The 27,171-nt window shown below is 36.0% G+C and overlaps 1 protein-coding gene across 1 annotated transcript in view; it reads left to right on the top strand.

Annotated features, from left to right (window-relative positions):
• Positions 1-27,171, top strand: part of SYNE2 (spectrin repeat containing nuclear envelope protein 2) — a 272,180-nt gene that overhangs the window by 154,593 nt on the left and 90,416 nt on the right. Inside the window, exons 52-61 of the mRNA XM_025049097.1 lie at positions 3,500-3,765; positions 4,942-5,110; positions 7,543-7,698; positions 10,017-10,157; positions 11,513-11,695; positions 12,401-12,538; positions 17,853-18,038; positions 19,884-20,006; positions 21,243-21,425; positions 23,784-23,918. Coding sequence (XP_024904865.1) covers positions 3,500-3,765; positions 4,942-5,110; positions 7,543-7,698; positions 10,017-10,157; positions 11,513-11,695; positions 12,401-12,538; positions 17,853-18,038; positions 19,884-20,006; positions 21,243-21,425; positions 23,784-23,918 — 1,680 coding nt within the window. The remainder of the gene's footprint in view (positions 1-3,499; positions 3,766-4,941; positions 5,111-7,542; positions 7,699-10,016; positions 10,158-11,512; positions 11,696-12,400; positions 12,539-17,852; positions 18,039-19,883; positions 20,007-21,242; positions 21,426-23,783; positions 23,919-27,171) is intronic.

Consider the following 27,171-nt stretch of genomic DNA (forward strand, 5'->3'; position numbering starts at 1 on the left):
ATTAGAGGTAGCTCATGCTTTGGGATTTAAATGTTCAGTACTGTCACATTTTCGTGCTTAAAACTTGATGTTCTTGAAAATGAATATCATTTTGGTGGTGCTGGTATGGTTAATTAGTAAATAGTCTCTTGAATGTTAAAACTCTAAGAAACGTTGTAAAATACACTTTCAACAGGACTGTTAGCCTCCAGTTCTTCCCCATCCACAATGGTACCATTTATTGAGTTCCTGCAGTAGATTGTGTGCTGCACAAAGAAGGCAGTTCACACAAGATGCCACTGAATCCTTGTATTGCCTTCAGGAATTATTACCATTTTATTAATGGGGAAGCTGAGGCACTGAGAGATTTAAGTTGGTACAAGACCTTCCAGCTAGTGATTGAGCTATAGACTCCTGCAGGCTGGGACCATATCTCTTTTGCTCACTGCTGTTACTTTAGAATCCAACCAGGTACTTACACTTAGTGGACATTTAGTAGATACTTTTGAGGGACAGCTCTCATTCAAACCCAGGTCTAGACTAATTCTAAGCTTTCGTTCTTTTTATTTTATTACATTGTCTCTCTATTGTTATATACCCATTTGCAATTATGCTTTATTAATTCAGATCCCATTCATTTAGGACTCTAATTATTCATACAAACATTTGACATTATCTGCTAATAAAATGTTTTTTAAGGAGGAACGAAAATAAAATGTTCTCATGTAATAACAATAACAACTACTGATATTTGGTGGGTGCTTATTGAGCATGTGTCAGACAGAGTTCTAAGCTCTTTACATGTATTTTCATTTATCTTTGCAATAATCCTATGAGGTAGATATTTTCATAATCCTCATTTTATAGATGAGGAAAGTGAGACAGTGAGATTGAGTAACTTGCCCCAGTTCACACGTGAATGGTACACGAGAATTCAAACTTAGACTCTGGCGTTTACCACTAAACTATCAATGTAAATGATACTTGTGCATACCAAATTGAGGTAAGATTTTAAAATAGCTTTTATCTATTCAAGAAAAATTCTATCAACTAAAGAGCTGTACATGCAAGATCCTGTACATGCAAGATCCTGTTAGCATGTTTGGTGAATTTATATATACAAAATGAATTTCTGTTTTTAAAATGTCTGTAATTAGTCTACGGCCATGCCACCCTGAACGCGCCCGATCTCGTCTGATCTCGGGCCTGGTTAGTACTTGGATGGAGACCACCTAGGAATACCAGGTGCTATAGGTGTTTAAAAAACAAACAAATAAATAAATAAATGAAATAATTTAAAAAATTTTTTTAATAAAAAAATAAATAAAATGTCCATAATTGTATAATAATGCAGTATCATTATGGAATAAAGGTTTCGCATAAGTAGATTTTTGAAAACTTAAATGTTCTGTTTAAATTTACAAATTAAAAAATAAATTTAAATTTTTATTTATTCCCCCTTTCACTCACCAGTCTTACCTCTGTTTTCTTAAACAGAATCTGCCTCCAGCCCATGGCAACCATTAATCTAGTTTGTTATTTCCAGAATGACACATAAATGGACACAGATAATTTGTGGCCTTATGAGTTTGGCCGCTTTCTCTAAGCATAATGCACGTGAGATTCATTCATGTTGCTGCCTGAATCAGTAGTTCATTTCTTTTTATTCCTGGGTAATATTTTACTGAGCATACATATAACAGTTTGTTTATCCATTCACAAGTTGAAGAATTGCCTGGCTTTTGAGTAAAATTATTGTGCTAATGAAAATTATTCTTCTTGTGTTCCCCTCCTTAATCACTTACCAACTCACAGCAGACAGTAGAGCTTAAGACAGGGACTTGCAGGCAGGTGGTTTATTTTGGAAAGTGATCTTAGGGAACAGGAGTGGGGGACTAGGAGAGCTGAAACGGGAAAGATCAGAGCCTTTATTTGCTTTACTCCTATTGGATCCTGGTTGCTGCAGTTGCCCATTTATGGTTATAGCTGGGCACAGAAGCACCAAGAGATGTTCCATTAAGTCCTAGATTATACACGTAGTTCTTTGAACCTGGATGCATGTTGGAAACTCTAGATGTACAATTACCTCTGTCAGTATAGCAGTTCCTTTCTTTGCATGCTGGTTCTTTGGCAGGGGGACTGCAAAATGACCCAGTGGAACACTTATCTCAATCCCTAGTGGAAATATGGCTACCTGCATGAGAGCCAGGACTTCTGATCTACCTGAATTTAGGTTTGAAGGGATGGAAAGCACAAATTTCATAACTGGGTCTCTTGGAGAGGGGCTAGTCTACCGCTGCACCCATGTATTCTAGCGATTGGGACTCAACTGGATTATATAGCCTAAGTGGCAGGGCAGCTTATATCACAGCCCAGCCCTGCTGATGTGCCTCTTTTTGACCAGGCCCTCCTTAACATTGACAGTGTTCTGATAAATGGATCTGAGCAATATGTCCAAGTACAGCATATACTGATTGCCTCCAAAATTCCATAGGCTCATCTAGTTCTGTGCCTTTTTTTTAGCGGTAGAGGTACAAGATTGAACAACTTGATCATTACCTTATAGAGGTTCTGGCATGCCCCAGACCATTGGGCCCCTGGAAACGTAATTTGGAATTCCTAGATTTTTTTTAAAATTTCATTTCCTACCCTCTGTCTTCCGGGTTCTCATTCATCATTTCAGTTAGACGATATCATAAATATAGTTGCCTGGTGTGATGTTCTGTAATGTCAAGATTGCTAGATGCCTGACTTGGTTGGAACATAGAGGAGCAGAGTTAACAGTGCCAGAGCAGATCATGGTAAATGGACTGTGCAGCTGAGGCGAGGGCCAGAGAATTTGAGGAGACACAGAAGAGGGATCTCATTCTCTGTGTCTTCATTCTGAGTTCAGGGCTGATAGAACTCCAATTTTTTCCCATTATTTGATGCAGTAAGTAATGTATTTTTGGGATCTGCACATAGCTGTCAATAAGTACATGATTATGTTCAGTAATTTGGGCTGCTTTCCCATTGGTGTAGGTGTCAGGGTAATGAGGACATACCGGACTTACTTTTTTGAGCTCATTGGGAGGGGATGTGAAAGAAAAGAAACATAGAAAAATTATCCAGTAGTTTTCTAACCTCTAATATTTAGTAGATGCAGTTTGGTGAAGCTCATTCTAACTACCTTATGGGTATCTCAGGAGAAATAGTTGCTTTATGCAACTGAAATCTGAAAGAGAAAGAAATTACTTATGAAAATATTCAACAGCGTTTCCTTTAGCTCATAACAGCAGTACTTCATTTTAATCACACATCTACATGATCAGTAGCTGGGAACTATGGGATTCTGATCATGGAGATATAATAGTCCAGCTATAAAAAGACATATATTACTTTGAAGTAGGATATGGCATCAGGTGCTTTTTGGAGAGCCAGTATACAAACATTATGGTTGCCAAGGTATGTTTTCCATTCCTGAAATGGAAAGAGTCTATTTTACTTATTTTCGTTCTCTTGTTTTTGTTTGTTGAACTAGATTGAACGAGAAGCAATTATTTTAGATAATCTTCAAGAAGAACTCCCTGAAATTTCCAAAACAAAAGAAGCAGCCAGCACAGAGGAACTCTCTGAGCTACTAGACTGTTTAAGCCAATATGAAGAGAATGTGGAGAAGCAGCAGCTGTTACTGGCCCTGCTTCTTCAGCGCATTAAAAGCATCCAGAATGCTCCCGAAAGCTCAACGGCTGTGGAAACTGTTCCCGCATTTCAAGAGATGACATCTATGCGAGAACGATGTGATAAGTAAGATTTATGAAAAACTTAAGAAACGTGCTTGACAACTCAAGTTTAAACTTGAGAAAATAATGAATGTCAAGATCATAAAAATATTATAGAATAATCACAAATGATATGACAGAATTGAGTTGAGTCAACACTGAGGTATAAAAGGGATCGAAAAGATTAATAATGATCATTTAAACAAGCTCACGTTCTTCATCTTTGTATTCCTGAGGGTGAATACACTTCAGTTTTTTTTCTGTTCGCTTTTTTCTAATTTAGCAATACATATTTATTATAGGAAGTTTAGAGAATGGAGAAAATTATAAAGATTAATATAAAACCCATCTCTAATTTTGCCACTCAGCAACAACCACTGCCAGTCACTTTTTTCTCATCCTTTTTTACTGTGCTTATATTTTTAAACAAATTGTAAACATAGTAAACAAACATACTGTTTTGTATTCTGATTTTTTAAATCAACATATCATGTTTATTTTCCTTTGCCATTAAATGCTCCTTAAAACATAGCTGCGTAATATTTCTCCATGTGGATATGCCATAATTTATTGAACTAGCTCCTAATGAAGAACCTTTAAATTATATGTAATTTTTTTTACTCTTATAAAGCACTACAATGAATATTCTTAGGCCAAAATCTCTATCTGCATCTGTGATTAATTCATTGAGAAAGATGCTAAGAAGCAGAATCATTGGGTCAATAATTTAAAGGCGGTAATTTACAGCTAAAGATACTTACCTAATAGCTCTCAGGAAAGATTTTACCCCCTTAAACTTCTCTATTAATATGATGGGTACATCCACAATAAATGGGGTCAGCTAGGGTGTAAAGGCTGGTGAGTTGTCTATCCCTGAGGACCCACTCATGTCTTCATGCACATCTCTAAGTCAGTTCCGTGGAACGCAAGGATTTCATGAAGAAAAAGAGGAGTTGGCAAATGTTACGTAAAGTGTGAAAAGAGGATATTTTGGGGTGAAAGTTTTGGAAAAGTTTTTGATTGAATGATAGAATTCGATATACATTTATACATGCAATATTTAAATCATTGAAACTAGTACTTTTTTCTCAAGAAAAAGATCTTTCGTGAGCTATGCAGATACTGTGTTACTTGCTGAAATAAAACTATTTCACAAAAGAGCGGGATAGATAAACAATGTTATTTTGATACTATATTTTAGTCTTTTCCAGAAAGCTCAAAAAAGTAAGGAATTGATACAGAATGAAATCCAAGAAAGACATTCTTTCGCAAAAGAAATAATTACTTTGAAGAATCTATTTCAACAGACCACAGCTTCTCTCCAAAATATGCAATTACAAGACCACCCAGAAAAGGCAGAACAGTTTGAGGTAAGTGAGAAATGAAGTGGTGAATGTGGCCGATACAGGCAGTCTTGAATCCAGAGTCCTTGGGACAGAGGTAGCTCAATGTCTAGGGAGGAGGGAATGGTCCAAGAGAGAGGAAAGCACTCTCAAAGGCCCCATGGCATGGTGTGGGCAGAGCCATGAAAGATCAGTGTGGGTGGAGAGCAAAGAGCAGGGATGAGACCAGGTTGGAAAGTAGGCCAGTCTGGACCAAGCAGCCCTTCTTCAACCACATGTTAAGTGTGTTTGTTGAACCAGGGCCGCAGACCACTGAAGAGTAGCATGTTACATAACTCACTTCAGTAGGATGTAATATCTTACTTCTGACAAGGTAGAACTGTTTTTACGTACAACACTTGTGACATCACATATGTGTTATTGTTTTTTCCCCCACACCAACCTATTTCCAACCCCCTGGACACCAACCGAATGTCCTAAAATTCAATGTAATTCTGACACTAACCACCAGGAGTTAGCATGGAGGACGACCTCCCTCCCCTGCTCGCCCCTCCCCGCCGCCCCTGCCCCAGGTTAAGGGCTCAGTCCCACAAGACTGCCCCACCTCAGACACCAGTGATCAGTTCCAGACTTCTGGTACTTCTGACTGGTAGGCTGTAAATCAGGGGTTCTCACAAACTCCCTCCCCCCAGGTTCAATAATTTGCTAGAATGGCTCACAGAAGTTGGGAAAGAGCTTTACTTATTATTACTGATTTGTTATAAAGGATACAACTCAGGAAGAGCCAAATGGAAGAGATGTATAGGGTAAGGTATAAGGTACCTTCCGTGCCCTCCCCCTAGTACCTTGCCAACCCTCTATACCTTGATGTGTTCACTCACTCTAGAGCTCTCCAAACCTCATTGTTTAGGGGATTTTATGGAGGTTCACGATATAGACATGATTGGCTAAATTATTGCCCTTTGGTGACTAACTCAACCTCCAGCCCATCTCCCCTTCCTAGTGGTTGGGAAGTAGAGCGGAAAATTCCACCACTGTAATCAAGTGGTTGGTTCCTCTGGTAACCAGCCCCCATCCTGAAGCTATCTTGGACCCCACCCCCAAGAGTCATCTCATTGACATAAACTCAGATAGGATTGAAAAAGTGTTGTTATAAATAACAAAAGATACTCCTCTCACCCCTATCCAGGAAATTCCAAGAGTTTTAGAAGCTGTGCCAATAACCAGTGATGAAGACCAAATATCTGTATTTATAAATGTCTCTATATATTATTAATATCACAGTATCACAGAGATTATGCACATGCCCCTGTGTCACTTGGGAACTTCCTCCCCCTCCCCCCAGAATGATCTCTTTTCATTTCAGTCCAATAGTAACAGACACATTGACATTGGGAAGTTTATTCAAAAGTCGCATGCCATTGTTAACCAGAGTTTTTGGTTATCACTGTTAAAAAAGGAAACTTATTCTCTCTCACAGCAGTCTTCTTTCGGAAGCCATCTTTGTAGCACCGAATGAAAACCTGTACTCCCAGATTAGTCTAGGTAAAATAGGATGACACTGTACCTCAAACCCCAGTTTTGTCTGAATGGCATTGTTCTTTAGCTTTCTCTCCAGATTTGTTCTCTAATGAGGGTTAAGAAAAGGAAAACAGTATCACATCATGGAATCATTCAAAATTGTAATCATTCTTCAGTGTGGTGACTCAATCCATTAACACAAATAATGCTACTGAACAGCTACTGTAAAAACAAAGCAAACCCCAGAAAGCCACAGCAAAGTCAAGAAGTATTTTTCCACTTGATCTTTGGGAAACTTTCCCAAACAAATGAGTTTCTCCTTTATAATTAGTGCAAGAGAACGTAGATCAGATTGGGTTTCTAGGCCACAACCAATAGACTGTTTGTTCAGGTTTCTTTTATCTCCTGAAACCCGCATTCTTTGCGTGGAACTGGAACCCTCCTTTTAAAAAGAAGTTGAACTCTGCTGGGCTGTCTAATTACATGAAAGCAGACACTTCAGCTTCAAGCATAGGGCTTTTAGTGGCCTTGAATTATTGTGATGATAATGTAGGAAGAAGCAGAAATAGCAACAAGTTAATAACAACAACAAAAACTTCTTTGAAACCTTTTGCTACTTGCAGCTTTTTAGATCAAGACAGCAACTGAGATACAGTTAAGTCCTTAGAGGTACTTTAGAAGCAGGAGATGTTGTAATGTCTTTTTAAGAAAAATGGTTTGACACTCTGAAGAGATATCAAGTTTAATTCTTACAAATTAGCATCATCTGACCAGGCTGAGTATCTCTCAGGCTTAATCAGCTTGTATCAAAAGTGGGGTTTTGTCATGCAAAATTTGCTTATTTAAATCATAAGGATGTGCTAGAAGGCTTGATTTCATTTTTAGTGTTAAACTTTTTCCCCATCCTGTGAGTATTGAAACTCTCTTGATGTTTTTAGGAGCTTCAAAGCATTTTTAAGAAAGGGAAGCTAACTTTTGAAAATATTATGGAAAAACTCCGAATCAAGTATTCTGAAATGTACACCATAGTTCCCGCAGAGATTGAATCCCAGGCGGAAGAATGCAGAAAAGCTTTAGAAGACGTAGATGAGAAGGTAATAATAATGTTTGTACTAGTGTTATTATTTATGAAGTTGAATGAAAAGAAAATATCATATTTTCATTTACCCTGATTCCAGCTATAATTGTTTTTTATAGCGTTCAGTTAATTGTTAATTTTGTGTATTGAATATTGAGATGAAATTGCTCTAAACAAGTCACGTAGAAAACAGAATTAGGTAATCTGTTTCTTTTTAGTTGTCATGATGCTTGGTTTTTCTTCTCTTGCATTTAAAAATAATTGTACATTATCTTATACTTGGAGTATTTTTTTTTCTTAGCTGAAGAATCACTTTAGAATTTCGGACATGAATAATATTTTGCTTTAAAACATTTCCTGTGAACATTTTGAAGTAGCAACAAAGGGCAGTAAGAATACACATTTCACAACTCCCTAGGGATACCACTTAACACGTAGTGTCTTTTTAATGATGGCGACATAGCACAATTCTTACAAATTATACATAGACAAATCTTTATACCTGGAAGTCCAGGTTAGAAGAAACAGTGGAAATGTTTCATAGTACCAGAGACCGAGGAGTTTAGCAAGACAATTTTATTGAATTTTAAAAAGGCAACCCAGATCCAGCAGAACAAAATTCTACTTGGTCCAGCATCCACAGAAGGATTTTTGTGTTGCTTTTAAAACTAATAATACTTAGTACATAAAATAGATATTAAATGCACACACACAAAAATATATTTCACATTTAGTTAACTTCTGTGACAGATTTCTTAAGAAAATCTAACCCATGTAAAAAAACATGTTAACTCCTAATATATTTTTATAAGAAATCTCATTGATTTAACATACAAGAAAATCGGTTTTGAGGTACTTTCTCAAGACTCATGTACTCTATTGATTTTATTTTAAGAGAACATTAAATGTTTTGACAGAAACTAAATTTGTTCTCATGAATACTTCATGTGAAAATACCTGACAAAGTGACTTAGTAATCAAGAGTCGTCTTTTAAATTTAAGATTGAAAATTTCAACTGTAACTTATATATTTGTAACAGCAACTGATTTTCAATGTGTGATGTATCTAAAGGATTCAGGCCACAAGACAGTACCATTCTGTATAATTCAGATGCTGCCTTACTTTTCCTAAATCACAATCTTTCCTAACGTTCTTAAATGATAGGCATTTCTGCCAGGAGAATACCTCCCGAAATGGCAGAAAGCTTCTTTTTGTAGTAATTTGTTACATAGCAATAAAAAGTCCAATATAGGATTAAATTTTTTTTTCTAAAAATTTGACCATGGTATGGTCTGTAAAATAAAAACATTTTGTAAAATTATCTGCCCCTCGATGTCATGAAAAGAGCCTGGGACTCTGGAGTCTGGTGACTTAGGGCTTCTAAGGACAAGTTCAACCACTAACAGGATATGAGATCTTAAGCAAGTCATTTAGCCTGTGTTTAGTTTTCTTTATCTGTATACTATCTGCAATGAAACATTGTAATCTCTATGGCTATACAGATGATAGTGGTTTTAAAAGAGTTAAAAGATTATACAAAAGCAGAAAGTATTATTTGATTATTTAGTGGCTGCTTGAAGAAAACCTTATCAGCATAGCCTAAACAAACTAATAAGGTATTTGAAAAATGACACATTCAACATTCATTTATTATCTTTCCTAGCCTAAGTTATTTTCTTGAGATAACCTTTAAAATTTTCATTCAGATAAAAAAATTACACCATTCAGCAGCTAGATTTCTGATTGCTATGAAAAAATACACTAGAAACATTCACACTGAGAAAACTAAGTTTTGTGCATCCTCAAATAATAGCTAATTTTAGAAGATTATTCCACTCAAATGAATAGTAAAGTGGGAATTACATTTTTGTAAAAGTTGGCTTGAGAATAAGTTTTGTTTTTTTGAAAACCATTCTGTGGAGAGGATTTTCTTATGAAGTAGGGAGACTATATAATAAATTATTTATCTCCCAGGAATTTTTTCATATCTTTCATTGGGGTATGTTTCAAGCAGTCCACTCAGCAGTTTTTCCCAAGACAGCACATATCTGTAGTTCATACCGTGGATTACATTCAACAAAATTTTGTGTTTTTTTTTTTTAATATTGTATTTAAAAGATCACATTAGCACAACTGCCATTTCCTAGAGTTGCTAATATACCCTCTCATTAATGCGTTAGCCAGCATGGTTTGGAATTTTTCCCAGAACCCTTAAAAGATTTTTTATAATTAAAGCACATAACAGTGTGACTACCTTTTTTATCATTTGGACCTGTGACTAGAGCACGTAAAACTTGTCTGAACTAAATATTGTCTTTGTCCTGTTGTAATAGATTAGCAATGAAGTCTTGAAAAGTTCACCATCATATGCAATGGCTAGAAAAATAGATGAAATTAACAATGGGCTTCATAATGTTGAGAAGATGTTGCAGCAGAAAAGCAAAAATATTGAGAAAGCTCAAGAAATTCAAAAGGTAAAGTAACATTCTCCTTTAACTTTCTTCAGCATTCGGTATTCCCATTTGTCAGTCATCACAGTATGTGCTCTTTGTATTAATCTGAACTGCAGACATCCGAACTCAAACCCACAGGGCCGCCCTTACTGAGAGTGTCGCCTGCAGAGGCTTGGTGAAGATTTCATTTAAGAATTAATCTCAGTTTTTCCATCGTGGGAATAGATCCAAACCCCTGACAGCTTATGGTTGCAAACTAGCCTTTTCACAAGTAGAGGAAGGATCTTATCTTGGGAAGACCGATATAAAAATATTATAAATGAAAAAAATCTATATACATTATAAATGCATAAATATAAATGTGAAAAACAAAGGGTAGTATGTTTCTGTGTTGGAGCATTTCTCAGTCTTTGGTTTTCTAAAGTGAAATAATATTGGGGAATATAATATGGAACATTTATGAAACTTATTTGATTAAAAAATATTTCAATAGGATTATATATCAACTGTAATTGAAAAATAAAAAATACTCCAATGGCCAAATAAAAGTACAATAACAATAAAAAATAGGGTTTGAATACTATTAGCAGATTTTCTTTAGACTGGAAGGTGATATGGGAAAATAGAAATTCTAATTTTATTTCCCTGTGAAATGTCATAGGAAATAAAGTCTTAGGTAAAACTGTACATAAACATAGTATTCCACCTCTTAACTCCCAAGTAAACTCTTGCATATGGAAAGCATTCTTATTCTACTCTGTTTTAAGGAAATATTCTAATACGAATTGAGACTTTTAAAAATAGGTCAGAATATGGTTTACCATTGGATAAAATCTTGGACTCTTATTAAGCAGAGGAACGTAATTTAGCCAGTCCACTTTTCCCATTTCTAGAAATTATGTTCTTAAGCAAATACTAAGTAAGAATTAAATATTTTACCTTTGACATGTTCTTTGCCCAGACAACATATTGGTTTCTTGAGCCAAAAGCTATTGGTACTAATATCTTCTAGATTCAGTACGTGTATGTAGTAGTCCAAATAGATTTAAGTATTAACCAGAGCCCCTTTTAAACATAATGTTAACTCATCACTCTTGAAAGATTAGGGTTACAATGACCTTGTTTGGTGCCATTCATCTCTGGAAATGTCCATGACTTTCTGTTCCTTTATAGCTAATTTGTAATGAAATGAATGAATGTGGTTAGAGTTAAGAGACTTCAGAAAAAGTGTTTTTCAGTTTCACAGTAGTTGCTGGGCATAAGCGAATAACTGTTGCGATGTTGTTTTGCAAGTACAAATACCATGTGAAAACTAGGAATTAATACAATAAACCATGGCATCTGCATTCAAATTGACTTATGATTTCCTTCTCCAGAAAATGTGGGATGAGCTAGACTTCTGGCATTCTAAGCTAAATGAGCTGGATTCTGAAGTTCAGGACGTTGTCGAACAGGATCCAGGACAGGCTCAAGAATGGATGGATAACTTGATGGTTCCTTTCCAGCAGTATCAACAAGTATCGCAGAGAGCAGAATCGAGAACTTCACAGCTAAATAAGGTGTGATAACTACACGTAGCTTGTGGTGGTATTGAGACGGGTTTAAAACAAAACAAAAATACATATTCAGAGACAGCCAATTTCCCTCAAATTCCCAGTTTAGGACTTGAAACTAGAGCCACACGATAGGTTCAGGTGGGTACCGAAGGGACAGATGTCACTGCAGGCACGGGCGGGAGAGTCTTCAGGAAGAAGACCTTTGGCAGAAAGACCACAACAGGGCATTTCCAGCAAGTGATCTCAGCAGTCCAGGGAGGGGGCCAGCAATAAGAATGAATATCATTCAGAAGAGACACTTCTCTTTTTCCTTCTAAGTCGGAGTCATGGTAGGTGAGTGGTACATGGATCTGACAAAAATTAGGTAGGATCCTAGTCTCAGAGGAACTGGGATATTGTAGGACAAAGCCCTGTCCGGGAGGACAAAATACAAATCCAGTTTTCAGAATGAAGTGTGAAATGGGAACCAGACTAGTTGCAAGGCTAACTCACGTCCTTTGCTGAGACCCATAGTTTTGGGGTAGAACTTCATTAAGTCCTTTCCAGCCATGGTCAGGATTGGTCTTAAAAGTTGGAAAGATCAAAACTGGAGGGGGTGGCTCCAGCCATAGAGAGTAGAGCCCTGCTAGGCCTCATACACCACTGGCTAACAACAACTCAAGTAGAGCCATCGGTCAGACTGAGTTTGGTACCGCCTCTCTTTCACAGGCCACAATCAAGATGGAGGAATACCATGATCTGTTGAAGAATACTGAAGCTTGGATAGAAAATACCAGTCGTTTGCTGGCTAATCCTGCTGACCATGACTCTTCGAAGACACTGAGTCACCACGCTAGCACCCTTCAGGTAAGTGTTCTTTCAGTGTTTCTTGGGTGTCATAGAATCTACATATAATGATCAGTGACTTTACTAATCACCATTGTGCTTCCTCCACCCCTCTCTTTTAACCTGAAAATTCACTTTTGTCTCCAGCCATACTGAATGGCAGAAGGAAATTTAGAACAGTGACAGGGTCTAGACAGGGATTTTAGAGACCAGGATCTTGTTCTTTCTGTCCTGATAACCACTACATGACTTTTTGGGTATCCTCTATGGGCCTCGGTTTCCCTCATCTATGAAGTAAGAATGTTGCACCGAACCGTGTTGATGGTTTCAGTTGGCAGAATTCTAAGATGGCTCCCAATATTCTTGACCCCTCATGTACATGATGACTTGTATAGTGTCTTCCTCTTGATTGAGGGCAAGAATGTAAGTATGTGATGAGACAGTCACTGTATTGATTAGGTTACATTATTATATGACTAAAGTAATGGGATAGTCACTCCCATGAATACATGATTACTCATGGTTATGTGACTGTAAGACTCCCTGGTAGCAGACTGGAGAGAGATTCTTGCCGGCTTGAAGAAGTAAGCTGCCGTATTATGAGAGTGCCATGGGGCTGGGATCCCGGCATGGTCTCTAGATGCTGAGAGTGACCCCAGTCAACAGCCAGCAAGAAAACTGGGATCTCAGTCTTACAACTGAATTCTGCCAACAACCTGAGTGAACTTGTAAGAGAAACCCGTGCTCCAGATGGCACCTTGTTTGCAGCCTTGTAACTTCCTAAGCAGAGGACCCACCTAATCTGGGCCTGGATTCCTGAGCCATGGTTCCCACAAGATAATAAATTTGTTTTATTTTAAGCTGCTAAATTTGTGGTAATTAGTTACACAGCATTAGAAAACTAATCTATGGTTCCTCCAAGTCTAGCACACCATGATTCCAAATTTCCCGTCCTTCCTGGTACTCCTCAGAGACCCCGTGTCTCCATGCTAGCTCATAAAGACAACAAATGAAAGCGTCGATCTGTGCGGGTCTTGACTGCCGAAAATCTTCCAGATGCCAAGTATAGGCTTGTTTTACTGTGAAAGGCACATTTCCCTTCTATCATACTATTCAGCCATGAGAAAGAATCATTTAGGAAAAGGTTTATTTTGTAACAGTTTTTAGAGTAATCAAGCCACAAAGTTGATCCAACTCCTTTTGATATCTTTAGAGTAGCACAGTGTGTTCCTAAGTGAACAAGTGTTGACTTCATATCTCCTTGATGTTTGAGATTTGTTGGCATATTTTTTCCCCATAGTAACAGTTCTAAAGATGTTGCATTTTCTCCCATTTGTTTCTTTTCTTCCCCCGTCCTGTGATTTCTGCCCCCATCTCTTGTGTTGACTTTCCACATCCTCCTTTATTTTAAATTGCCTGTAGTTCTCACCATTTTCAGAGTTTACAAAGACAGAAGAGAGAAATGATGCTTTTTTCCTCAAATGCTTATTATAAGTTTTTTTTTTACATAAAAAAAAATCATACAAATGTGAACTCAGGCAAAAGCAGTTGGACTTTGCTACCTTCTACTAACACAAATGTAAAAATGTGAAAGCATCTCTCAAACTATTCAGGACATCCTAATTTGCTGGTGGTTGTGAGCTAGAGCTGAGTAGAACTCTTTGAGCTAGATTCAAATAGGGACAAGGGGAGATGCAGGCTAATTTCCTACAGAATGTATCCTAATAAATCCCCCAATGGCAAGTAAGTCTCAAATAACTAGTCATATGTGAGTGCCCCATTTTGTCCTTATTTTTAGGATACCGTTTTACATTTTTCTAGCATTACCAGGCACTGATTTTTAAAATGACTCTTAAAGAAATAATTGAAACTCTCAACTAAGCTTTAAAATGTCTATTTTTCTTGCACTCTAACCTTTTATTTAGCTTGGATTTGTTAAAATAGATTTTTATAACCTAAAGGTGCTGTTTATAACCAAAGATTGCTGTTGTAATTAAGCATCATTGCAACATAAATTGTCATTGTAAAAATAGGAAAACAGCTTATTTTTTTAATCAGCTTCATTGAGGTATAATTTATATGTAGCATAATATACCTATTTTCAGTGTACAGTTAGAAGAGTTTTGATAAAGGTATACAATTGGTGTAACCACCATTACCACTATCATCAGTGTAAGGAACATTTCGCATCACCCCAAAAAGTTTTCTTGTGTTCCTTTGCAGTCATTCATTCCCCTTTCGACTATCTTCAGCCCTACGTAACCACTTACTCACTGCATTTTATTACTATGGTTTTGCCTTTTCTACAGTACTTTATAAATAGAATCATACTGTCTATAGTTTATAGTACCTGACTTCTTTTACTTAGTTTTTGAGATTCATCTAGGTCATTACATTTACAGATAGTTAGTTCCTTTGATTACTGAATAGTATTACATTTATGGAAATATGCAATGTGTTTATCCCTTCACCAGTTAATAGACATTTGGGTTGTATCAAGTTTGGGGCTATATATTCAGTATCTCTTGCTGTGTAACACATTACTCCAAAAGTTAGCAGCTTAAAACAACAAACATTTATTATCTCACAGTTAATGTGGGCCAAGAATCCAGGCATAGCTGAGTACCGCTGGCTCAAGGTCTCTCATGAGAATACAGTCACGGTGTTGGCCAAGGCTGTGGTCTCATCTGAAGTCTCAATTTGGGTGAGAGAGGAGACAGGATACACATTCAAGCTCAATCACTTGGCATTTGGCAGGCAACAGAAGATCCACTTCCATATATAGGGGAAAAAAACGTGGGCCTCCTTATGAGGCTGCCTCATGACATGGAGGCTGGCTTCCCTCTCCATAAACAATTAAAAAGAGAGTGCTCACAAGACAGAAATCGTCTTTTTTGTAATCTAATCTTGGAAGTTTCATCGCGTGATATGCTTCATGCCATATCATATTAGAAATAAATTAGCCCAGCTTACATTCAAAGGAGCTGATTATAAGGGCATGAGTACCAGAAAGTGAGGATTACTGCTGCCTACCACAGACCATTATGAGCAAAGCTGCTATGAACACTCATATGTAAATCCTTGTATACATTTTCATGTCATTTCATCTGGTAAATACCAAAGAGTATGATAGCTGGCTTTTATGGTAAATATTTAACTAGATAAGAAACTTCCAAATTGTTTTTCCAAAATGGCTGTACCATTTTTTATTCCCGCTGGCAATGTGAGTTCCAATTGCTCTGTATTCTGGCTTGCACATGATATTGTCTTTTAAATTTTAGCCATTCTAGTAATGTGGTATTATCTCATTGTGACTTAAACTACATTTCTCTAATGACTAATGATTTATTAATTTGAGCATTTATTCGTGTGTTGTTATTTGTACACTTTTTGAAGTGTCATTTCAATTTTTTTATTGCCCATTTTTAATTAGTTTGTCTTTTTATTATTAAGTTGTAAGAGTTATTTATAAAATACCCTAAAAACCAGTTGTTTATTAGGTGAATGATTTACAAATATTTTCTTCCAGTCTGTGGCTTGTCTTTTCATTCTCTCAATATTGTCCTTCAAAGAGAAAATGTTATTAATTTATTGAAATCCAATTTCAATATTTTTCTTTTATGATTTTTTTTGTGTTGTATCTAAGAAATCTTTAACCCAAAGTCACAAGGATTTCTTCCTATTTTTTCTTCTAGAAATTTTATAGTTTTAACTCTTACTTTTAGGTCTTATGATCCATTTCAAGGAACTTAATTTTTGTATATAGTAAGAAGTGAGAATCCAGGTTTATTTTTTTCTATGTGGGTATCTAATTATTCTAGCACCATTTGTTGAAAAGACTCACCATTGAATTACTTTGGTCCCTTTTGGGTCTATTTCTGAGCTCTCTCTAATGTTCTGTTGATCCACGTCTCTGCTTATTCACCAATATGACACAATCTTGGTTACTGTAGCTTTATAGTATGTCTTAAAATCAGGTAACATACATTCTACAACTTAGTTCTTTTTCATATCTGTTTTGGTTAGTCTGGATTTTATATAAATCTTAGAATCAGCTTGTCAGTGTCTATGTGAGGTTTGTTGGAATTCTGAGTGTGATTGCATTAATTCTGTAGATCAGTTTGTTGAGAATTGACATCTTAACTGTATTGGCTGTTCAAATCTAGGAACATGACATACCTATTTTTTATTTTTATTTTTTTAGCAGTGTTTTATAGTCTTCAGTGTACAGGTCTTGCATATAAATTGTTAAATTTATTCCTGAGTATTTCATGTATTTTGATGTTATTATAAATAGTATTATTGATAAAAACATTGGTTTTAAGTTTTGTTTTCCTTAAAGTTTTCTCCTTCTAGGATTTTGAATAAGGCCAATACAGAATTCTAAATAACCTGATTACTTTTAGAGACTTAATGACTAGAGTTCTAGTTGTATAAGTAAGTGCACTTTCTCATGTCAGTTATTTTTTATGGAATTATTTGAGACTACATAGCAAGTTGAACATTTGCAATAGGTAGCTAAGATATTTTGAAATCTTAAATTTGAAGATTGATACATTGTAATTATTAAAAGAAAAAGAAAGAAATTATAAGGAGGAATGTCTAAGAAATTCAAAAAATAGATAATTTTTCATTTGGTTTTATTAGAGCTCTTTTAGTATTGCATTGTTCAAGTCATCTCAAGCTATGGTGATGTCTCCTTGAAGTCAGTGGCACCATCTGGTAAGGCCTAAGGAGAACACTGGCACCAGGAATGGCAAGCCACTGAGCTGCCTCTTCATTTCTCATCCCCTCTTCATTTATCTATTTCTCTCATCCCCTCTTCATTTATCTATTTCTCTCAATGGACTTATCTATTATAAGTCCAGCCAATTGGAAATAGCATGAATGGCTTTGTTGGCCCCAATTCCAAATTTCAGAGGGATGGCCTACAGGCCAGGTATTCTTGGTTCGTTAAAGATGGCTAGAGGAGCAGGCTGCTAGACCACCAAAATCGCAGACTCTCTTAAGGCATCCACTACCACTGACCATAGAGAGCGTTCAACATTTTATTACAAAAGTGGAAATGAACAGGAGTTTGAAATGTTGAGAAAATTAAATTTTCTCTGATTTAAATTTTTTTATTATGGTATAACTGGCATATGTTTTATTAGTTTCAGGTATACACCATAATGGTTAGATGTTTGTATATATTGTGAAATGATCACCACAATAAATCTAGTGAACATCTGTCACCATACAGAGTTACAGAATTTTCTCTGATTTAAATTTTAATCAATTTTCAGTATCTTATTGTTTCTTTCTTCCCCTATCTGCCTTGTTTCCCATTATCTAGATGGCTTTGGAAGATTCAGAACAGAAGCACAATCTTTTACATTCAATTTTCACTGATCTAGAAGACTTGTCAGTAATTTTTGAAACAGATGATTTAGCACAGTCCATACAAGAGTTAAGTCGTCAAGTAGCAGCTTTACAACAAAATATCATGGAGAGCCTGCCACAGATTCAGCGAATGGCTGATGTAAGTTAGCACTATAAAGATGTGACTTCTTATATCTAATTTATGTTTCATTTACTATATTAAAGTTATACTGCTAATCAACTAATTATATGAAGACACATTGATCTGGTACCTTTTTGTCATTTATATTCTTATTTCTTAAATTGTATTTTACTTTGCAACCTATAGTGCAACTGTAATAAAAACCATATTCCCATTCTCAGTCCAGGAGTGGTCGATTTAAAGGGAAGAATCCTGTCCCAATAAACTCAGTGATTTCTCTTTGTCAGAGAAGAGATATTGTTGATTTAAAAGCATGGATTAGTAAAGAGAGAATTAAAACATAACTTTCCAAGTCTTCATTCACCAATAGCAAATATGTATTGAGGGGCTACTGTATGCTAGCCGCTAGATTTTTAAATAATTGTATTTATTTTAGCTTGAAATGGGTGAGGCATTTATTTAAGGATGGAATCACATAGCAAAGGCAGGTACAGTTAGTCTTAATTATTTACCTTTGTTTTTCAGTTACATTATACACCACTTAAATAACTTAAAGGAATAATTATTGTTAAATATTCTTGGTCAATGAAGCTTATTCCACTGTTTTTAAATGCTTCTCTAATTTTGATGGAAATTCTCTAAAATACATTGTATATTTTTATGTCCTTTTTCAAAATAAGGTGCAGAAAATAATCTCAATATAATTTAACTTTTTCTTAAAAATTTGGTGATATCACTATAAAATTACTACACTTACTGTTTCACTTGCTTATAAAGTTGTTTGTCCTATGAATGGCTCCAACTGCTATAATTTGAAACCCTCAGTATATATTTATGTAGTTTTTTTCCCTGTCCCCTTGATTATTAACCGTACCTTTTTATTGCTATAGTTCATCTTCTTTGAGCTCTAAAGTAAAGGTCTTAAAGGCCCTCTTACAGTGTGAGTAATTATAAAGTAATTTAGTGACACTTTGCATGGCAACAAGCTTATTGTTGGAAAATCCTGTCAATTTTTCCAGCCCCTTGTGTGTTCATTTTTTAAGGGTGACTATCATTTTACTTAAAGTGGTGAGAATTTTTAAAATGTTGGACTCACTTGTATTCAAGTGTTTAAACACATTCCAAAGATAAATCTAGAGTTTGCAGATAATTGAGAATTTACTTAAAAATTAATTCAGATTATGCTACAGACAGTCCCCAACTTAAGATTGTTTAACTCAAGATTTTTTGACTTTACAATGGTGCAAAAGAGATATGCATTCAGTAGAAACCATACTTCAGATTTTGAATTTTAATCTTTTCCCGATTAGCGACATGCACTGCAATACTCTCTCGTGCTGCTGCTGCAGTTCCTAGCAGCCACACAATCACGAGGGTAAACAACTGATATCCTACAGTGTATTCATTGTGTTAGATGATTTTGTCCAACTGTAGACCAGTGTCAGTGTTAGGAGCACAGTCAAGGTAGGCTAGGCTAAGCTGTGATGTTTGGTATCTTAGGTCTATTAAATGCATTTCGACTTATGATATTTTCAGTTTATTAGGGACATAACCTCATTGTAAATCAAGGAGCATCTGTACTTTTGTTTTCATAGTATAAGTAACTGGAAACTGGCCCTGTGAGGATCTTTGACTCAACAAGGTGTAAGCAATGCTTTGTAGTGTGGTATGTGCTTAATAGAATAACAATTTTTATTGAGAACAATCGACATTATCTGTGCACTTGGTTAGTTTTTAAGAGATATAAATGACAAATATATTTTGGTTAAATATGAGAACAGAACAAATGGCAATAAATTGTGTTTTATAGATTATTAACATACAACATGTACTGCATGAGTGTTTTTGTTTCTGAAATTCTAGGATGTGGTTGCTATTGAAAATGAAGTAAAATCAATGGAGAAAAGAGTTTCAAAAATCAAAGCTATCCTATTGTCAAAAGAAATATTTGATTTTTCACCCGAAGAACATCTTAAGCATGGGGAGGTAATTATGGATTATTATTTAAAATATTTTCTCATAATACTTACTATGTTTATTTTTAGATATGTACTAATACGATATGATTAAAAATATTTTGTCTTGCTAGAGTAATAGCATGATAAAGTTGGGAAAGAGATATGAGTAACTATAAATATCATGTTTTAAATCATAGAGTACTATTATATAAAGATAATTTTCCTATAGGTTATTTTTTTCATTTAATTTCTTCCAAAAACTTCAAAGCTTGAAAGTTTTGCCTTCAGGTCAAATCTAGTTGTTTAATACTCCAAGATCTTGAGCTTCTAAATCAGGAGAACTGGATTCCAGCCCCAGCTACACTGCTTAATGTCTCTGTGACTTTGAGTAGTTGTTAACATTTCTTGGATTCTTTTTCATATCTGCACATTAGTATTATAGTGGTTATGTTGGACAATTATATAGAAGGTCCCTAGCACAGAAACTGGGATATACTGAATTGCACATGGGTGTTCGGTCTACCTCAGCCCAGTGGTTAGGAGCATGTGCTTTGGGATTAGGCAGCCTGGGTTCTTATCTCAGCACTGCTTCTTACAGTTCATTTCACCTTGGTTTTCAGTATTCTGTGAACCGAATTTCCTTACCTGTGAAATGGAAGTTCTGATAATACCTCCCATGGTAATCGTGAGGGTTCAGCAAGATGATATATATGAAGTGTACTTAGCAAAATGAATAATCTTTTTTCATTCATTTGTTGATTTCGTGAACTCAGATTTCTATGGATCAGATGTCATTAAAATAAAATAATTATACTTTGAGGACTTATTAAATTTGACAGATCAATTCTGTTCAATTCAAAAAGCATTTTTCGAGAGCCTACTATGTGGGAAGGCCCATCTAGGTGCGGTTTACGGAAGTGAATAAGATGCAGGGCCCACGGTTACACAGCTCACAGCCTGGTGACAGTATGCAAAGCAAGACAGCAGTTCTGCAGAGAGGCTGGCAGGAAGAGAAGGACGGAAAGGGTTGTCCGAATGCATACTTTGGTGCCAGGAAGTTACTCTTGCCTCAGGCATTCTTTTCTGAGAACTTTAACTACCAGATCGTAAGAGATAGAATAATCCTTTTCAGTGTTAGCTAAGGAAATGTTTTAAAAATCAAAACTATAAAGATTAAGTTATACAGTATTATAATTTTGAATAATTAGATTTTGCAGTAGCCTTTTTTTAAATTTGCGAACCATGCTTTTCTGATATAATTAAGGTCCTGCTTGAAAATATACATCCTATGAAGAAAACCATTGCAGAAATAATGTCTTACCAAGTAGAACTGAGGTTACCCCAGACAGGAATGAAACCTCTGCCTGTGTTTCAGCGGACAAATCAGCTTTTACAAGAAATAAAACTTTTGGAAAATGTGACCCAGGAACAAAATGAGTTATTAAAGGTGAGTAGTTTATGTTGACAGCCAACTTATTGGATGCAAATTTTCCGCAGAAGCTAGTTTTGTTTTAGTTTTAACGGTAGATCAAATTGCCGTGCCAATAAGATGCTGCCTACGTTGATTCTTTTTGGTGTCTTCAAGTGCTATTATCCAGGAAGTGGCATTTGATATAAGAATGTACTTTCTTGCTCAAATGGGGCTATGGTTACTTCTCTCAGTTCTTACCCTTGTTCTGGCTGAAGATAGTAAAGCATTGCTATGGTCTGTTTAATTCCATTCTCCAGTTATTGAAGACCCATGTGGGTAAAATGCCGTGGAAATAGATTCAAACTTGAACCGTACCTTCACAATCGCATGAGGTCGACAGACTCATGCAGTAATCATCCCCATAACAATCTCTTTATACATCTCAGCCACTTTCATATTAATCGATCTCATTTTATTCTCAAACATTTGATAACAGAGAGAGTAGGCACTTTGCCATCTCTATTTTTACTTATAAAGAGATCAGTATTAGAAGGTAGAAAATGTTAGATGACTTGCTAAAACCACTGAATTAACTTATGTCGAGATTCATTTGTGTACAAATAGGACAAGAATTTGAGTCTCTAGACTCCTGGTGTCATTCTCCATATTGGGATCTCTTTCTTCTAACTGATGACATCTTTAAGTCTCTCCCCAGAGGATTTTTATTTTTTTCTTAAGTTTCGATTGATCTCCAGTGACAAATCAGGAATCATCATTAGATGGAAGTTAATTTCCCTTCGGTTTGTATTCCTAGGTCAACCACCACTCTCATAAAACAGAAAGTTGTTGAAAGAACCTTAAATTCCACAGACTTTTCAACCCTCTTAGTAGACCTCCCCGCATTTGCCTACATTTCCTGATTAGATGGATCAGGATAGGAAGAAAGGTTTATTTTTCCCTCCTCCCCGACCACCACCTGATTGTAGGAAGGAAACTGCTACTTCTTTCTTCCACTGAAATTCTATTCACATTTAAGTGGTCACTCTGTGTTCTTCTAAGATTTGAGGACACTGTAATCTCTGGTTTGAGTCTTAACTCATACAGTCTCTCTGGACTGGCTGCTGATCAGTTGATGTCATTTCCTAACACCTACAGGGTGAGAAAAGATCTGGCACTCAATGTACTATTTTTTTAATAATATGAAGAGAAGAAAAAAGAAAGATATAAAATTTGTACTATTATTTTTAATCTTTTTGTGCTTATTGGTCTCCTGGTAAGGAAAAGAAAATAATAGTCCTAACTATGCTGGAAAGTGGCTTCTTCACAAGATGAAAGGGGGAAAATAGAAGAGGAAATTATATTTTGTGCCAAGTTAGCTGTCTAACTGTGCTAAAATTTTTCATCTTATTGTGTTGGTAGAAATCAGATGTCATCTCATATATTTCAAAGCTAAATAACCTGGTGGTAATGAAAAGCATTAGAATATGGTACATTTATTTTAATTCTTTAGATATTGTAAGTAAGTATCTTTGTTGTGGAAAATGAGACAAATTACTTTTGGGAGGAGTAATGAGACTATTGCTCATTGTTGAGGGCTGGGTAACAGGTGTGTGCAGTGAACATAGTTCTTCATTTCCAGCCTGCAAATAAAAGTATGGTTAACTATTAAAGAAAATGCAAGGAAGAATTCGGTGTTGGCCCGAAACTTTGTAGTTTAAAAGGCATTTCGCTTTATTTGAAGCATGCCAAGGAAATACCTAGACTTTCTTTTGAAGTCCATTTCTTTATTTCATCATACTTTGATCATATCATTTAGTTCACAAACAGGTTTGAGCTCTATGAATCACTTAACATTGGATTCCAGGTATTGGTCTGGTTAGTTTTGCTTTATTCTGCAAAGTTAGACCACTCTCAACCCCTCAACCTTTTACTCATAAAATGTTCGCTACTGATCACAGTGGGTACCAGGAGAGGATGTGGCTGGAACGGGAAAATTTGTCAAGCCTCACATGGAATATGTATTAAAATTGCATATGTGATATATCAATAATTTTATAAAACTTAGCAACTTTGTATTAACCTGCTATAAAATGCTTCCCAGAACAAGACCACTCACTAGGCTGGAAATACTTAAGAGCAAAGGTGTGTCTACTTAGACCTCTAGTCCAAGCACTGCACAAGCTTGCGTGGCATCTAGTAGAGCAAGAAGTTCAGGTGCCAGCTTTCTAAATGTTGTTTTCCATATTTAGGTTACCATTTCCTATTGAAATCTGTGTAGGTGCATGTTTGTTGTAATTGATTGAAACTTGTGATGGGAATAGCCATTGGAAGTAGCCCATCGATCTATTTCTTTGATATGACAAAGATTCTTCTTTTGGGGGGGTTATTTTATAGATAGTCATAAAACAGACAAATGAATGCGACGAGGAAATAGAAAATTTGAAACAGATCTTAAATAATTATTCAGTTGCATTCTCCTGTGAACATATGTCACCAGACCAAGCTGCTGACCTGCCACAAGTACAGGTATGTTTCTTTCATTCATTCAACAATCGCTTACTAAGCCGTTGGTGTCTTGAAGCCTTTTTAATGGTAGAATGTATTTCCTGCTTTTCTCTTTCAGTTGAAATATGGTATATTTACTTTCCATTCCTATTTTATAAAATAGATGAATATAATTATCATAACGGAAGGACCTTCAAGTGTCCTTAGCCTCAGCTTGGTGCATTTGGTCTGAATTTGCCCTGGTAGCGAAGAAGCCGGTGTAACACAAGATATTTATTTGGACAACCTGACTTTCCATCTAGCTTTCTGGGGTAGGGGAAATGCAGTGTGGGCAGGCTGTCCTTTAGAGATAATGATCCTGAAGGCTGTTATAATGAAGAGTTCTATATACTAAGCAATATTTCCATATGCCATGATTAACAGTCATGTGGACCCATTTACAGTGGTTTGCTTGTTAACCCTTTACTAGTAAGGTATTTTTTCAGTCTTTCTTTTTGAATCAGTACTTCTATAAAGAAAAAACCTGATCGTATGCCAAGGATTGTAAAGAACTTCTTTTTTCCTGCCATTAAGTTAATGTGGGCAAGGAATTGCTATGGTGTTCAAAGCTGGGTTATACCACTTGCTAGCTCTGAGACCTGGGGCAAATTACTTAACCTCAAGGGCAAAGTTCAGAGGGATCCAAGGTGACACAACTCTTAAGTGGTAGACTCAATTTTAAAGACTCAATATTGTAAAAGTGTCAAATTTCCCTTTATATTAAAAACTTTGAGAATCCTAAAGAACTTTAGTTTATGTGAGCTATATCTACCTATATAGAAAAATTTAAACTGAGAAATGAAAAATATGTTTCATTTATTTTAAAATAACAATAAACCAGGAGCATTTGAGATCTTGCTCCCTGGCATATGTCATCAGTTTGGCTCAAGTAAACTCTTACAAAAATAAAAATAAAATAACAAACCCATTACATGTTAATAGAAATAACATTTTTATGGAAGAAATTATATTTTTCAAATGAAAATGTAGTGAGAAGAGTGACACTATTTTACATTTTTGCAAACTCTGTAATGGGAGACAACTAGATTCTCATCTGCTTCTGCATTTGATCTGTTGAGATATGTAGTTTTGTCTGTCTATAAAAACAATCCAACCTCTCAAGATGTACATGGAAAAGACCCTGAATAATTGTAGATATTCTTTGGAATTACACTAAACTCCAGCAAGTAGAAGTTCCTCATAGGTTCATTGATAAATGGACTCTGAAACCATGTCAATAAACTTTTCCTAATTTATATTAAAATCTACTGGTCTATCTTATACTCTAAATAGATTTTCTCACCATGCATGATTTTTTTAACATCATGCTTGGTCATTTGGAAAAATTGTTTCACTAATTATGCAGATTCTCCAAATGTTGACACATTTCAGTAGTTGATAATAATAGGATTTTACATTTATCAACATCTATCTCTTCAGAAAAATCTTTTACTATTTACATATATAAGTATAGTATATCAGCTGTTTTTTTTTTTTCTTTTAAGTAAAAATAGTGTTCTATGAAAAAAATCGACAGGTCAGCTTGAAACTCAACCACATGAGTGCTTTTCCTCAACCCTCATACTTTGGTATGTTGCAGAAGTGCCTTAAGCATGCTTCCCACTTTGTCACACAGATTATTAAAAATATGTATTCTTTATCGAGGATATTCTTAAGTGAAACTGGCTTTTTTTTTTTTATAGTTAAGTGCATGATAGTGAAGAAACTAGTAACTATTAAAATAGTTGTTGTCCTTTATTCATATAAGACACCTATAGTTTTACCCATCGTTGCTTTTTGCATCATCCCATAGTGGAAAATGTTAACACAATGAAAAAGGCAAGTCACATTTTAATAGTATTATGAAAATGAACTTGACCTCATGGAATGTGGACCCCCAGGGGTCTGCAGATGCTATTGAGCATGGCTGCTTAGTGCCCTACCATGCCTCCATCATGCCGGTGGCTCTGCAGACTATTGTGTTTCTCTAAGTGTCATTCTAATGGCTGCAGTATTATGTCTGTTGGGAGGCACTATACCTATGAAGTTTAGTGTTTATTGAAAATTGCAACATACCACAGCCGACTCAGATTTAATTCAGTTATCATTTCCCTAAGCGATTGCATGAAGTTTAACTTCAGTAGGAGTACTGGTGTTGGAATGTGTGCAATAGTAGAAGGGCCATGGGGGCTGGGCATCAAGAAGTCCAAGACTGTGCTCTGTCATGAACTAGCTGCAGCTCCAGAAAAATCACCTTCTTTCTCTGGACTTCAGGATTCTCACTTATAAGTGTAGACATGTTAAGTTTCTCAGTCTGTAAAATAATGATTCTGTGACTAGCTGTAGGGTGGATGGATGGAAAGAAAGAAAGAATAATGGAATAGGGGTTTGAGTAATATATGAGGAACAAAATTTGAACACATAAAGCTTTGCTAAAAAGGAGCAGGCTGCCCTTTGATACAGCACTTCCTGCAAACCTCAGGCAGAGGTTTAACGGTGCCTTGTAGGGCTGCTAGAGAGGAGGTTGTCAGACTAGATAACACCTGTTTCTCTAAAATTTATAATTCTATAACCCTCTTAGACAGTGAGCATCTTCATTTCTACCATGTACAAAAAATTTTATTTTCATATCTATCACACAAATTTTAAAGTAACGTTATAAAGCTTGGAATCGTCTGTCCATCATTCCCACAGTAAATTATACTTCACAGTACCTTTTTTTATTTATTTCCATTTGGTAGGAGGCTTTGACTGTGAGAAGAAGTAAATGAATTCAGTGATACTAAAGAAGCCTTCACAGGCAATAATAAAAGTTTGAGAATTCTAACCTTGTTTTCTCTCATTGGTTCCCAATGTTGTCTACTTACGAATCTCCTGGGGCGCTTGTTCCTGGTCCCTGACCCTGTGGATTCTAGGATCCTGTGGCCCCTAGAGCAGTGGCTCCTAACCTTGGGTGCACATCACAGTCCCCTATGGAGCTTGTTACAAATTCCTGAGCCTCGGTTGACCCCCAGAGATTGACTGACAAGGTCTAAGGTGAGACTAGGGCATTCTCTAGGGGAGCTTGTAAACCCTCCCCAGGTCATTGGGAAACACAGCCAGGATGCAGAGGAACTAGACTGTACCAGAGAGTGGCTCCTGGCTCTGCAAACCAATAGCACAGAAAAATCTTCATCCCATGTACCAAATGAAGCAGGCTCCTGTGGGCATGCAAAGGCCTGGGACTTCCCAAAGAAAT

Source organism: Pteropus alecto, unplaced genomic scaffold (assembly GCF_000325575.1).
Source record: "Pteropus alecto unplaced genomic scaffold, ASM32557v1 scaffold276, whole genome shotgun sequence".
Taxonomy (NCBI): Eukaryota; Metazoa; Chordata; class Mammalia; order Chiroptera; family Pteropodidae; genus Pteropus; species Pteropus alecto.